Here is a 13,969-nt window from a genome sequence, read left to right on the forward strand (position 1 = left end):
AAGAGCGCTATATAAATAAAATTATTATTATTATTATTACATAAAAGGTCGACGACACGGAACAGCCGGCTACTCAGCTTGTGCCTGTTCCAGCGCCTCAAATGTCATGGGGGGCTCTAAAATCGCCCGCTACCTCAGATAACAGACACAGATATCGACACGGATACTGACTACAGTGTCGACATCGATGAGACTGGTGTACCCTCCAAATAGGTCCACCCGTTACAGGATTGAGGCAATGAAAAATGTATTACACATTTATGATTATACCTCAAGTACCACATAAAAGGGTATTGTGTTTGGTGAGAGAAAACTATTAGTAGTTTTTCCTGCATCTGAGAAATTAATTGAGGTGTGTGAGGAAGAATGGTCTTCCCCCGATAAGAAATTGATAATTTCTACAACGGTTATTGGCAGCGTACCCTTTCCCGCCAGAGGATAGGTCACGCGGGGAAACACCCCCATAGGGTAGATACAGCGCTTACACGCTTATCAGAAAAGGTGGCACTACCGTCTCCGGGTACGGCCGCCCTGAAGGAACCTGCTGATAGAAAGCAGGAGGTTACCCTATAAGATATGGTCACACACTAGGGCATTATATTGCGACCAGCCGTTGCTTCGGCATGGATGTGCAGTGCTCCCGCTGCGTGGTCAGATTCCCTGTCGGAAAATAACTATGGATAGGGACAATATTTTGCTGAAAATAGAGCATTTAAAAGACGTGGTCTTATACATGCGTGATGCACAGAGGGATATTTGCCGGCTGGCATCAAAAATAAGCGCTAGGTCCATTGCCGCCAGACGGGGGTTATGGACTTGGCAATGGTCAGGCGATGCCGACTCGAATCGGCACATGGAAGTTGCCCTATAAGGGGGTAAAACTGTTTGGGGATAGTTTTTCAGACCTCGTTTCCACAGCTACTGCTGGGAAATTAATTTTGTTGCCACAGGCTACCCCACAACAAAAGAAAGCACCGTATCATCAAGTACAGTCCTTTCGGCCCCAGAAAAGCAAGAGGGCTAGAGGCTCATCCTTTCTGCCGAGAGGCAAAGGTAGAGGAAAAAGCTGCAACACACAGCTAGTTCCCAAGAGCAGAAGTCCTCCCTGCGTCCGGTAGGTCCACAGCATGGTGCTGGGGCTGCTCAGGCGGACCCGGGTACGGTGGGGGCCCGTCTCAGATATTTCAGCGGACAGTGGGCTCTCTCACATGGATCCCTGGGTCCTTCAAGTAGTATCTCAGGGGTACAGGCTGGAGTTCGAGACGTTCTTCCCCCCGCCGTGTCCTAAAATCGGCCTTACCGGCACCTCCCTCTGCCAGGGAGACGGTGTTGGTGGATATTCAACACTATAATCACAACAAGTGATTGTCAAGGTGCCCCTCCTTCAGCAAGGAAGGGGTTACTATTCCACAGTGGTTGTGGTACCGCAACGGTTCGGTGAGACCCATCTTGAAATTAAAATACTTGAACTTTTATATCAGAAGATTCAAGTTCAAGATGGAATCGCTCAGGGCGGTTATTACGAGCCTGAACGAGGGGGATTACAGGGTCTCCCTGGACATCAAGGATGCGTACCTGCATGTCCCCATTTACCCCCCTCACCAGGAGTACCTCAGATATGTGGTACAGGACTGTCACTATCAGTTCCAGACGCGGCCGTTGGAGTTGTCCACGGCACCGAAGGTCTTTACCTAGGTAATGGCCGAAGTGATGATACTCCTTCGCAAGAAGGAAGTTTTTATTATCCCGTACTTGGACGATCTCCTGATAAAGGCGAGGTCCAAAGAACAATTGGTAGTGGGGGTAGCACTCTCTCGGGAAGTGCTACAACAGCACGACTGGATTCTCAATATTCCAAAGTCACAGCTGGTCCCGACGACACGTCTTCTGTTCCTGGGAATGTTTCTGAACGCAGACCAGAAAAGAGTGTTTCTTCCAGTGGAAAAAGCAGAGGAGTTGTCATCTCTAGTCAGAGACATCCTAAAACCAGGACAGGTGTCGGTACATCAATGCACACGAGTCCTGGGAAAAATGGTAGCTTCGTACGAAGCATAATTCCATTCGGAAGACTCCACGCAAGGACGTTCCAGTGGGACCTGTGGGACTAATGGTCCGGGTCCCATGTACAGATACAACAGCGGATAACCCTGTCAGCAAGAAACAGGGTGTCGCTGCTGTGGTGGCTGCAGAGGGCTCATCTACTAGAGGGCCGCAGATTCGGAATACAGGACTGGGTCCTGGTGACCACGGATGCCAGCCTTCGGGGCTGGAGTGCAGTCACACAGGGAAGAAATTTCCAAGGAGATTTCGCTTCACATAAATATTCTGCAGCTAAGGGCCATTTACAATGCCCTAAGCCAAGCAAGGCCCCTGCTTCAGAACCAGCCGGTACTGATCCAATCAGACGACATCACGGCGGTCGCCCATGTAAACAGACAGGGCGGCACAAGAAGCAGGATGGCGATGGCAGAAGCCACAAGGATTCTCCGATGGGCGACCTACACCCAGGAGAATGGGGACTTCATCCAGAAGTTTTCCAAATGCAGGTAAACCGTTGGGAATGACCACGGGTGGACATGATGGCGTCCCGCCTCAACAAGAAGTTGAAAAGATATTGCGCCAGGTCAAGGGACCCTCAGGCGATCGCTGGGGACGCTCTAGTGACACCGTGGGTGTACCAGTCGGTTTATGTGTCTCCTCCTCTACCTCTCATACCCAAGGTACTGAGAATAATAAGAAGGCGAGGAGTGAAAACCATACTCGGGGTTCCGGATTGGCCATGAAGAGCTTGGTACCCGGAACTTCAAGAGATGCTGGCAGAGGACCCTTGGCCTCTGCCGCTCAGACAAGACCTGCTGCAGCAGGGACCCTGTCTGTTCCAAGACTTACCGCGGCTGCGTTTGACAGCATGGAGGTAGAACACCGGATCCTAAAGGAAAAGGGTATTCCGAAGGAAGTCATCCCTACCCTGATCATAGCCAGGAAGGATGTCACCGCAAGACATTATCGCCGCGTTTGGCGAAAATGTGTTGCTTGGTGGGAGGCCATGAAGGCCCCGACGGAGGAATTTCAACTATGTCGATTCCTGCACTTCCTGCAAGCAGGGGTGACGTTTGGGCCTCAAATTGGGGTCCATCAAGGTCCAGATTTCGGCTCTGTCGATTTTCTTCCAGAAAGAACTGGCTTCACTGCCTGAAGTTCAGACTTTGGTTAAAGGAGTACTACATATTCAGCCTCCTTTTGTGCCTCCTGTGGCACTTTTTTGGATCTCAACGTGGTGTTGGATTTCCTAAAGTCGCATTGGTTGAGCCACTTAAAACCATGGAGCTAAAGTATCTCGCGTGGAAAGTGGTCATGCTGTTGGCCTTGGCCTTGGCCAGGCGTGTGTCAGAATTGGCGGCTTTGTCATGTAAAAGGCCTTATCTGATTTTCTGTATGGATAGGGCAGAGTTGAGGACTCGTCCTCCGTTTCTCCCGAAGGTGGTCTCAGGTTTTCACTTGAACCAACCTATTGTGGTGCCTGCGGCTACTGGGGACTTGGAGGATTCCAAGTTGCTGGACGTAGTCAGGGCCCTGAAAAATTTATTTTTCCAGGACGGCTGGAGTCAGGAAAACTGACTCCCTGTTTATCCTGATGGCACCCAACAAGCTGGGTGCTCCTGCTTCTAAGCAGGCTATTGCGCGCTGGATTTGTAGCACTATTCAGCTGGCGCATTCTGCGGTAGGATTACCGCAGCCTAAATCAATAAAAGCCCATTCCACAAGGACGGTGGGCTCATCTTGGGCGGCTGCCCGAGGGGTCTCGGCTTTACAACTTTGCCGAGCAGCTACTTGGTCAGGGGCAAACACGTTTGCAAAATTCTACGAATTTGATACCCTGGCTGAGGAGGACCTGGAGTTCTCTCATTCGGTGCTGCAGAGTCATCCGCACTCTCCCGCCCGTTTGGGAGCTTTGGTATAATCCCCATGGTCCTTACGGAGTTCCCAGCATCCACTAGGACGTCAGAGAAAATAAGAATTTACTTACCGATAATTCTATTTCTCGTAGTCCGTAGTGGATGCTGGGCGCCCATCCCAAGTGCGGATTGTCTGCAATACTTGTACATAGTTATTGTTAACTAATCGGGTTCTTGTTGTGAGCCATCTATTCAGAGGCTCATCTGTTATCATGCTGTTAACTGGGTTTCATATCACAAGTTGTACGGTGTGATTGGTGTGGCTGGTATGAGTCTTTCCCGGGATTCAAAATCCTTCCTTATTGTGTACGCTCGTCCGGGGACAGTATCCTAACTGAGGCTTGGAGGAGGGTCACAGGGGGAGGAGCCAGTGCACACCAGATAGTCCTAAAGCTTTCTTTAGATGTGCCCAGTCTCCTGCAGAGCCGCTATTCCCCATGGTCCTTACGGAGTTCCCAGCATCCACTACGGACTACGAGAAATAGAATTATCGGTAAGTAAATTCTTATTTTTTTTTTTCCTTCTGTTGAGTAATCATTAGTATGACTTTCACATCTCTAATTTTTTTCACAGAATCACCATCAACCGCATCCTCCACAGCAGTCTCTTGCCCCGCCTCCTAATGTTCTCAAGCCACCTTCCCCTATTCCCCCACCCTCATACCCCCCGCCTCCCAGCCTAGAGACTTCCCACCCATCTCTCCATCACCCCCTGCATCCCGCTAGTGTTTTTGAAGCAGTTACTGCTCACTATGGGCAGGCTGGCCTGCACCTACCGCCACCTGATCTTCCATCGCACCTCACAGGTGGTCAGCCAGAACGCTGCTCTCCTCCTCATCTCAACCAACATGCCCTTGTTAGTCCTCCAGGTAAGACACATGAAATTCGGTGGCCTAAGATGCACATAATTAGCAGTGAGGGAGAACTTGATTTTGGGGACTGGAAACATTAAAGAATTAAACAATAATACTAATTTGTCTTTTGTTTCTTTAACAGCTCTGCACAACACCATGCCCCAGCAACCCTCGCGCCCCTCCAATCGTGCAGCTGCCCTCCCCCCTAAACCTGTTAGACCACCATCTTCCTCACCACCACCTCCTCAAACGCATCACCAACCTCCCCCTCATCCCCACCACCATCATGCACAGCCCCCTCATGCTCTTTTAGAAGATGATGGTCCATCTTCTCCTAGTGATGATCTTTCTCCCTCCCCTCTTCAGCTTGGCTCTGCACATATGGCTCTTTACCTGCAGCAGCTCCAGAAATCACAGCAGCCACCTGCCCGGTCTCCGCTCCAGCCACTCCTTACCTCTGTCAAAGTGCAGAACCAAGCACCTCTGACTGCTCCATCACAGTCAGTGCGGCACCTCCAGAACCTGCCTTACCCTTCTTCCTCTGTTAGCACTGCTCCTCCTCCTCCTCCCCCTCCCCCCTCATCCCATGTGCACCAGTTGCAGACACCACCTGCAGCCTCCCAGCAACAACCAGCCGTGCAGGTACCTCCCCCACCCCAGCAGCAACACCCGACTCTACAAAGCACGTTGACTGCTCCACACCAACAACTTGTGCAGCACCAGCAGGCTAAGCCACAACAGGTGATCCAACACCACCATCCTTCACCACGGCAACAGAAACCAGAACCGTATCCTGGAGGTGAGGATATGAACGGATATATTTGGGAGTGGGTGAAATTGATGAAGGGTTGATGAGGTGTGTATACGTACATACTTAGACATATTAATTTATTTAGGTTTTTTCCCCCCACTTACTGGCGTGTTTCCAGGTCATATGCGGGAGGCGCCGTCTCCTCTCCTCCTCCATTCGCCTCAGGTTCCTCCATTTGCAGGCCTGGCACACCCACCCTCACCGCAAACTGGGCAGTCTAAAAAGCAGGTAAATCATTAACTCCCTTTCATCTGTTTCAGTACTCCTCTGCTTTCTGTACCTTCCCATGCTCAGCGTTTGCGTTTGAAACCATTCCTGTTGACTTAAGTTTTAATCTTCTTGTCTGCCACCTAGGAAATGAGAGGTTCATCAGTGTTGCAGCCTCAGCCTCTGATTGTGAAGGAAGAAAAGCGCCATTCACCCTCTTTGCGCCCAGAACGCTTTTCCCCTGGCCTGAGGAGTGAAGCCCACAAACTTTCTGAGTCTCTAAAAGTTTCCAGCCATATACCATCACGTGAGTTTTCTGGTGTGAACTTGTATTATGGAAAAAATGTCTCCGCACTCCTGATATAGAAAATCCATCTCTCTCTCTCTGCAGCCAAGCTTTTTTTTTTCTGCCGTTCAGTTGTGTGATAGTTTGTTGTCTGCAGGTGGAACGGTGTGCTAAGAGTTATATAGACAATTTGCTAGTTAAATGCTCTCCATAAATTAGCAGCAGCGACATCTACAGGTTGTAGGAGAAAGTACATCGGCCCATCATATTTCAAGGAACAACTTGTAGAAATTCCATGTAAGTGACATCAGCCAGAAGTCTTATTTGCAGAAAAGGAATAATATTTTAGTAGAAGAAACACTTATTTCATCCTATAAACCTTATTTTTATATGAAGTATTTCCTTCCCAAGGGCCAGACATGAAACCCATTGATGGAGGACGTCCTGTAAGACCCCCTGATCAGGGCATCACGTCTCAAGTGGTACCTGAGAAAGAGAAGCAAAAACAGGAGCCAAAGACACCTGTGGCCCCCAAAAAGGTAGCTATCCAAAGCAAACACAGTGCCCTGATGCACCATAACATCACAAAAAAACAAGATGATTTATATAGCTCAAAAATAGGCACTTACGCCACTTAAATTTTCCTTCAAGCTACAGGTAGCTTGAAAAAAGAGCTGGGAGTCTCCAAAACATCGCTGCTGCAGGGTGCTGAGCCCAGTGTTCCCAAGGAAAACTTAAGCCGAGTCCCATGAGTGCCTACTTTTTGTTCTGTGTGTGTGTATACACACACAAACACACTGTGTTTCCCTAGTAAATACTACTTTAGTTGTACAGTAGCAGTCTCTTGATGCACAGGAATAACTGCAGCCCTCCTGATAGTAAGCTTGTCTTGCCCTATGTTAGTTACAGGTGGCAACTACTTCCCTTCCAGAATCTCTGTGACTGATGCTAGGCCAGTACTATAAGTCCTCAACATATAGGATTATGCACACACATTGGGGTAGATTTACTAATGCTTCTAAAACAGACGAGTGGAGTTGTTGCCCATAGCAACCAATCAGACGAGTGGAGTTATTGGCCATAGCAACCAATGAGATTTTGTCTATGTTCTAGAATGCAATACAGAAATGATAACTTGAATATTATTGGTTGCTGTGGGGAACACCACCACTTCTCTGCTTTAGTAAATCTATCCTCGTGCCCCCTATACTCTCTATCTGTGGATCTTCCTGTGTTGCTGTAATCTAGGAAGACCAAAAATGATCTTCCAGGTGCTACGTCCTTCAGAGACCCTTTGGTTAATATATTAGACTGTCATCTAAAGAGTCTTTATTTTCTCTAACGTCCTAGTGGATGCTGGGGACTCCGTAAGGACCATGGGGAATAGACGGGCTCCGCAGGAGACTGGGCACTCTAAGAAAGATTTAGTACTACTGGTGTGCACTGGCTCCTCCCTCTATGCCCCTCCTCCAGACCTCAGTTAGAATCTGTGCCCGGACAGAGCTGGGTGCATTTTAGTGAGCTCTCCTGAGCTTGCTAATAAGAAAGTACTTTAGTTAGGTTTTTTATTTTCAGAGAGCTTCTGCTGGCAACAGACTCTCTGCTACGTGGGACTGAGGGGAGAGAAGCAAACCTACTAACTGCGGCTAGGTTGCGCTTCTTAGGCTACTGGACACCATTAGCTCCAGAGGGATCGAACACAGGAACCTAACCTTGGTCGTCCGTTCCCGGAGACGCGCCGCCGTTCCCCTCGCAGAGCCAGAAGACAGAAGCCGGCGGGTTGAAGCAAGAAGACGTCAAAATCGGCGGCAGAAGACTCCTGTCTTCATATGAGGTAGCGCACAGCACTGCAGCTGTGCGCCATTGCGCCCACACTAACCCACACACTCCGGTCACTGTAGGGTGCAGGGCGCAGGGGGGGGCGTCCTGGGCAGCAATTGATTACCTCCTGGCAAAAGCAGCATATATACAGCAGGGCACTGTAATATGCATGAGCCCCCGCCATTAATTTTACACAAAATCGCGGGACAGAAGCCCGCCGCTGAGGGGGCTTGGCCTTCTTCCTCAGCACCATTTTCTCTCCACAGCTCCGCTGAGAGGAAGCTCCCCAGGCTCTCCACTGCAGACTCACTGTAGAAAGAGGGTAAAAAGAGGGGGGGGGGGGGGGGGGCGCACATAAATTTAGCGCATTAATCATATATAAAGCAGCTACTGGCTAAACACTAAGTTACTGTGTGATTCCTGGGTCATATAGCGCTGGGGTGTGTGCTGGCATACTCTCTCTGTCTCTCCAAAAGGCCTTGTGGGGGTCCTGTCCTCATATAGAGCATCCCCCGTGTGTGTGGTGTGTCGGTACGCGTGTGTCGACATGTTTGACGAGGAGGGCTATGTGGAGGCAGAGCAAGTGCAGATGAATGACGTGTCTCCGCCGACGGCGCCGACACCTGATTGGATGGATATGTGGAAGGTGTTAAATGATAATGTAAACTCCTTGCATAAAAGGTTGGATAAAGCTGATGCCTTGGGACAGTCGGGGTCTCAGCCCATGCCTGATCCTACAGCGCAGAGGCTGTCAGGGTCTCAGAAGCGCCCACTATCCAAAATTGTTGACACAGATATCGACACGGATTCTGACTCCAGTGTCGATGACGATGATGCAAAATTGCAGCCTAAAATGGCTAAAGCCATCCGCTACATGATTATAGCAATGAAGGATGTATTGCACATATCAGAGGTAAACCCTGTCCCTGACAAGAGGGTTTATATGTATGGGGAGAAAAAGCAAGAGGTGACTTTTCCCCCTTCACATGAGTTATGTGAAAAAGCGTGGAATTCCCCCGATAGGAAAGTGCTGATTTCTAAAAGGTTACTTATGGCGTACCCTTTCCCGCCAACGGAGAGGATGCGCTGGGAATCCTCACCTAGGGTAGATAAAGCTCTGACACGCTTATCTAAGAAGGTGGCCCTGCCGTCACAGGATACGGCCGCCCTAAAGGATCCTGCCGATAGGAAGCAGGAAAGTATCCTGAAGTCTGTTTATACACATTCAGGTACTCTACTGAGGCCGGCAATTGCGTCGGCCTGGATGTGTAGTGCTGTAGCAGCATGGACAGATAATCTGTCTGAGGAACTGGATACCTTAGACAAGGATACCATTTTACTGACCCTGGGGCATATAAAAGACGCTGTCCTATATATGAGGGATGCCCAGAGGGACATTTGCCTACTGGGCTCTAGAATAAATGCAATGTCAATTTCTGCCAGAAGGGTCCTGTGGACTCGGCAATGGACAGGTGATGCCGACTCCAAAAAGCACATGGAGGTTTTACCTTACAAGGGTGAGATTGTTTGGGGACGGTCTCTCGGACCTAGTTTCCACAGCTACGGCTGGGAAGTCAAATTTTTTGCCATATATTCCCTCACAGCCTAAGAAAGCACCGTATTACCAAATGCAGTCCTTTCGATCACAAAGAAGCAAGAAGGTCAGAGGTGCGTCCTTTCTTGCCAGAGGCAGGGGTAGAGGAAAGAAGCTGCACCATACAGCTAGTTTCCAGGTACAGAAGTCCTCCCCGGCTTCCACTAAATCCACCGCATGACGCTGGAGCTCCACAGGTGGAGCCAGGAGCGGTGGGTGCGCGTCTCCGAAATTTCAGCCACCAGTGGGTTCGCTCACGGGCTATACAGATTGTGTCTCAGGGATACAAGCTGGAATTCGAAGTGATGCCCCTTCACCGTTACCTCAAATCGACCCTGCCAGCTTCCCCCATGGAACGGGAAGTAGTGTTAGCGGCAATTCACAAGTTATATCTCCAGCAGGTGGTGGTAAAGGTTCCCCTCCTTCAACAGGGAAGGGGATACTATTCCACAATGTTTGTGGTACCGAAACCGGACGGTTCGGTCAGACCCATATTGAATTTAAAGTCCCTGAACAGAGCGGTCATTGCAAGCCTGGAAGAGGGGAATTTTATGGTGTCTCTGGACATCAAGGATGCTTACTTGCATGTCCCCATTTATCCACCTCATCAGGAGTACCTCAGATTTGTGGTACAGGACTGTCATTACCAATTCCAGACGTTGCCGTTTGGGCTCTCCACGGCACCGAGAATATTTACCAAGGTAATGGCGGAAATGATGGTGATCCTGAGAAAGCAAGGAGTCACAGTTATCCCATACTTGGACGATCTCCTCATAAAGGCGAGGTCCAGAGAGCAGTTGCTGATCAGCGTAGCACACTCTCAGGAAGTGTTGCAGCAGCATGGCTGGATTCTGAATATCCCAAAGTCGCAGCTGATTCCTACGACGCGTCTGCCCTTTCTGGGCATGATTCTGGACACAGACCAGAAGAAGGTGTTTCTCCCGGCGGAGAAGGCTCAGGAGCTCGTGACTCTAGTCAGAGACCTCTTAAACCTGAAACAGGTGTCTGTGCATCACTGCACGCGAGTCCTGGGAAAGATGGTGGCATCGTACGAAGCCATTCCCTTCGGCAGGTTCCATGCGAGGATCTTTCAGTGGGATCTGTTGGACAAGTGGTCCGGATCGCATCTTCAGATGCATCGGCTGATCACCCTGTCCCCGAGGGCCAGGGTGTCTCTTCTGTGGTGGCTGCAGAGTGCTCACCTTCTCGAGGGCCGCAGGTTCGGCATACAGGACTGGATCCTGGTGACCACGGATGCGAGCCTCCGAGGATGGGGGGGCAGTCACTCAGGGAAGAAACTTCCAAGGGTTGTGGTCAAGTCAAGGGCTTGTCTGCACATAAATATCCTGGAACTAAGGGCCATATACAGCGCCCTGAGTCAAGCGGAGCCTCTGCTTCGAAACCAACTGGTGCTGATTCAGTCAGACAACATCACCGCAGTGGCTCATGTAAACCTCCAGGGCGGCACAAGAAGCTGAGTGGCGATAGCGGAAGCCACCATGATTCTTCGTTGGGCGGAGAATCACATGCAAGCACTGTCAGCATGGTTCATTCCGGGAGTGGACAACTGGGAAGCAGACTTCCTCAGCAGGCACGACCTCCACCCGGGAGAGTGGGGACTTCATCACGAAGTCTTCACTCAGATTACAAATCGATGGGAACTGCCACAGGTGGACATGATGGCATCCCGTCTCAACAAAAAGCTACAAAGGTATTGCGCCAGGTCAAGAGACCCTCAGGCGATAGCTGTGGACGCACTAGTAACACCGTGGGTGTTCCAGCCGGTCTATGTGTTTCCTCCTCTTCCTCTCATACCCAAGGTGCTGAGAATCGTAAGAAAAAGAGGAGTGAGAACAATACTCATTGTTCCGGATTGGCCAAGAAGGACTTGGTACCCGGAACTGCAAGAAATGCTCACAGAGGACCCATGGCCTCTGCCTCTCAGACAGGACCTGTTGCAACAGGGGCCCTGTCTGTTCCAAGACTTACCGCGGCTGTGTTTGACGGCATGGCGGTTGAACGCAGGATCCTAGCGGAAAAAGGCATTCCGGATGAAGTTATTCCTACGCTGATAAAGGCTAGGAAGGACGTGACAGCAAAACATTATCACCGTATATGGCGAAAATATGTTTCCTGGTGTGAGGCCAGGAAGGCCCCTACAGAGGAATTCCAGCTGGGCCGGTTCCTGCACTTCCTACAGTCTGGAGTGACTATGGGCTTGAAGTTGGGGTCCATAAAGGTCCAGATTTCGGCCCTATCCATTTTCTTTCAAAAGGAACTGGCTTCTCTTCCTGAAGTTCAGACGTTTGTTAAGGGAGTGCTGCATATTCAGCCCCCTTTTGTGCCACCAGTGGCACCTTGGGATCTCAACATGGTGTTGGGTTTCCTGAAATCCCACTGGTTTGAGCCACTTAAGACCGTGGAGCTGAAGTATCTCACGTGGAAGGTGGTCATGCTATTGGCCTTAGCTTCGGCTAGGCGTGTGTCAGAATTGGCGGCTTTGTCATGTAAAAGCCCCTATCTGGTTTTCCATATGGACAGGGCAGAATTACGGACTCGTCCGCAATTTCTGCCGAAGGTGGTGTCATCTTTTCATTTGAACCAACCTATTGTGGTGCCTGCGGCTACTCGTGACTTGGAGGATTCCAAGTTGCTTGATGTAGTCAGGGCTTTGAAGATCTATGTAGCCAGCACGGCTGGAGTCAGGAAGACTGACTCGCTGTTTATCCTGTATGCATCCAACAAGCTGGGTGCTCCTGCTTCAAAGCAAACCAATCTGTAACACGATTCAGCAGGCTCATTCTGCGGCTGGATTGCCGCATCCAAAATCAGTGAAAGCCCATTCCACAAGGAAAGTGGGCTCTTCTTGGGCGGCTGCCCGAGGGGTCTCGGCATTACAGCTTTGCCGAGCAGCTACTTGGTCGGGTTCAAACACATTTGCTAAGTTCTACAAGTTTGATACCCTGGCTGAGGAGGACCTTGTGTTTGCCCATTCGGTGCTGCAGAGTCATCCGCACTCTCCCGCCCGTTTGGGAGCTTTGGTATAATCCCCATGGTCCTTACGGAGTCCCCAGCATCCACTAGGACGTTAGAGAAAATAAGATTTTACTCACCGGTAAATCTATTTCTCGCAGTCCGTAGTCGATGCTGGGCGCCCGTCCCAAGTGCGGACTTTCTGCAATACGTGTATATAGTTATTGCTTAATGAAGGGTTATGTTATGTTAGCATCCATTGTTTGATGCTCTGTTTTTGTTCATACTGTTGACTGGGTAAGTTTATCACAAGTTATACGGTGTGATTGGTGTGGCTGGTATGAGTCTTACCCTGGATTCCAAAATCCTTTCCTTGTAATGTCAGCTCTTCCGGGCACAGTTTCCTTAACTGAGGTCTGGAGGAGGGGCATAGAGGGAGGAGCCAGTGCACACTAGTAGTACTAAATCTTTCTTAGAGTGCCCAGTCTCCTGCGGAGCCCGTCTATTCCCCATGGTCCTTACGGAGTCCCCAGCATCCACTATGGACTACGAGAAATAGATTTACCGGTGAGTAAAATCTTATTTCTCTAACGTCCTAGTGGATGCTGGGAACTCCGTAAGGACCATGGGGAATAGCGGGCTCCGAAGGAGGCTGGGCACTCTAGAAAGATTTATGACTACCTGGTGTGCACTGGCTCCTCCCACTATGACCCTCCTCCAAGCCTCAGTTAGATCTTGTGCCCGGCCGAGGTTGGATGCACACTAGGGGCTCTCCTGAGCCTCTAGAAAGAAAGTATAGAATTAGTTTTTTTATTTTCAGTGAGACCTGCTGGCAACAGGCTCACTGCAGCGAGGGACTAAGGGGAGAAGAAGCGAACTCGCCTGCTTGCAGCCGGATTGGGCTTCTTAGGCTACTGGACACCATTAGCTCCAGAGGGATCGACCACAGGCCCAGTCCTTGGTGTTCGGTCCCGGAGCCGCGCCGCCGTCCCCCTTACAGAGCCAGAAGCAAGAAGAGGTCCGGAAAATCGGCGGCAGAAGACATCCTGTCTTCACCAAGGTAGCGCACAGCACTGCAGCTGTGCGCCATTGCTTCTCAGCACACTTCACACTCCGGTCACTGAGGGTGCAGGGCGCTTGGGGGGGGCGCCCTGAGCAGCAATAAAAACACCTTGGCTGGCAAACATACATCACATATAACCCCCAGGGCTATATGGATGTATTTTAACCCCTGCCAGAATCCATAAAAATGCGGGAGAATAGGCCGCGGAAAAGGGGCGGAGCTATCTCCCTCAGACACACTGGCGCCATTTTCTCTTCACAGTGCAACTGGCAGAAAGCTCCCCAGGCTCTCCCCTGTAGTTTTCAGGCTCAAAGGGTTAAAAAGAGAGGGGGGGCACTAAATTTAGGCGCAATATTGTATATACAAGCAGCTATGGGGGAAAATTCACTCAGTTATAGTGTTAAT

At 50.2% G+C, this 13,969-nt stretch overlaps 1 protein-coding gene across 10 annotated transcripts in view; it reads left to right on the top strand.

The window, feature by feature from the left end:
* The window catches only part of BRD4 (bromodomain containing 4), a 200,702-nt gene that overhangs the window by 169,529 nt on the left and 17,204 nt on the right, over positions 1-13,969 (top strand). For 7 of the 10 annotated variants that reach the window (XM_063931646.1, XM_063931645.1, XM_063931642.1 and 4 more), the window contains 5 exons: positions 4,530-4,824; positions 4,952-5,608; positions 5,706-5,848; positions 5,975-6,134; positions 6,525-6,652. In XM_063931646.1, the coding sequence (XP_063787716.1) occupies positions 4,530-4,824; positions 4,952-5,608; positions 5,706-5,848; positions 5,975-6,134; positions 6,525-6,652 (1,383 nt within the window). The remainder of the gene's footprint in view (positions 1-4,529; positions 4,825-4,951; positions 5,609-5,705; positions 5,849-5,974; positions 6,135-6,524; positions 6,653-13,969) is intronic. The other 3 variants (XM_063931644.1, XM_063931643.1, XM_063931641.1) reach the window with 2 other exon arrangements.

The sequence above is a fragment of the Pseudophryne corroboree genome, chromosome 6, assembly GCF_028390025.1.
Source record: "Pseudophryne corroboree isolate aPseCor3 chromosome 6, aPseCor3.hap2, whole genome shotgun sequence".
Classification (NCBI taxonomy): domain Eukaryota; kingdom Metazoa; phylum Chordata; class Amphibia; order Anura; family Myobatrachidae; genus Pseudophryne; species Pseudophryne corroboree.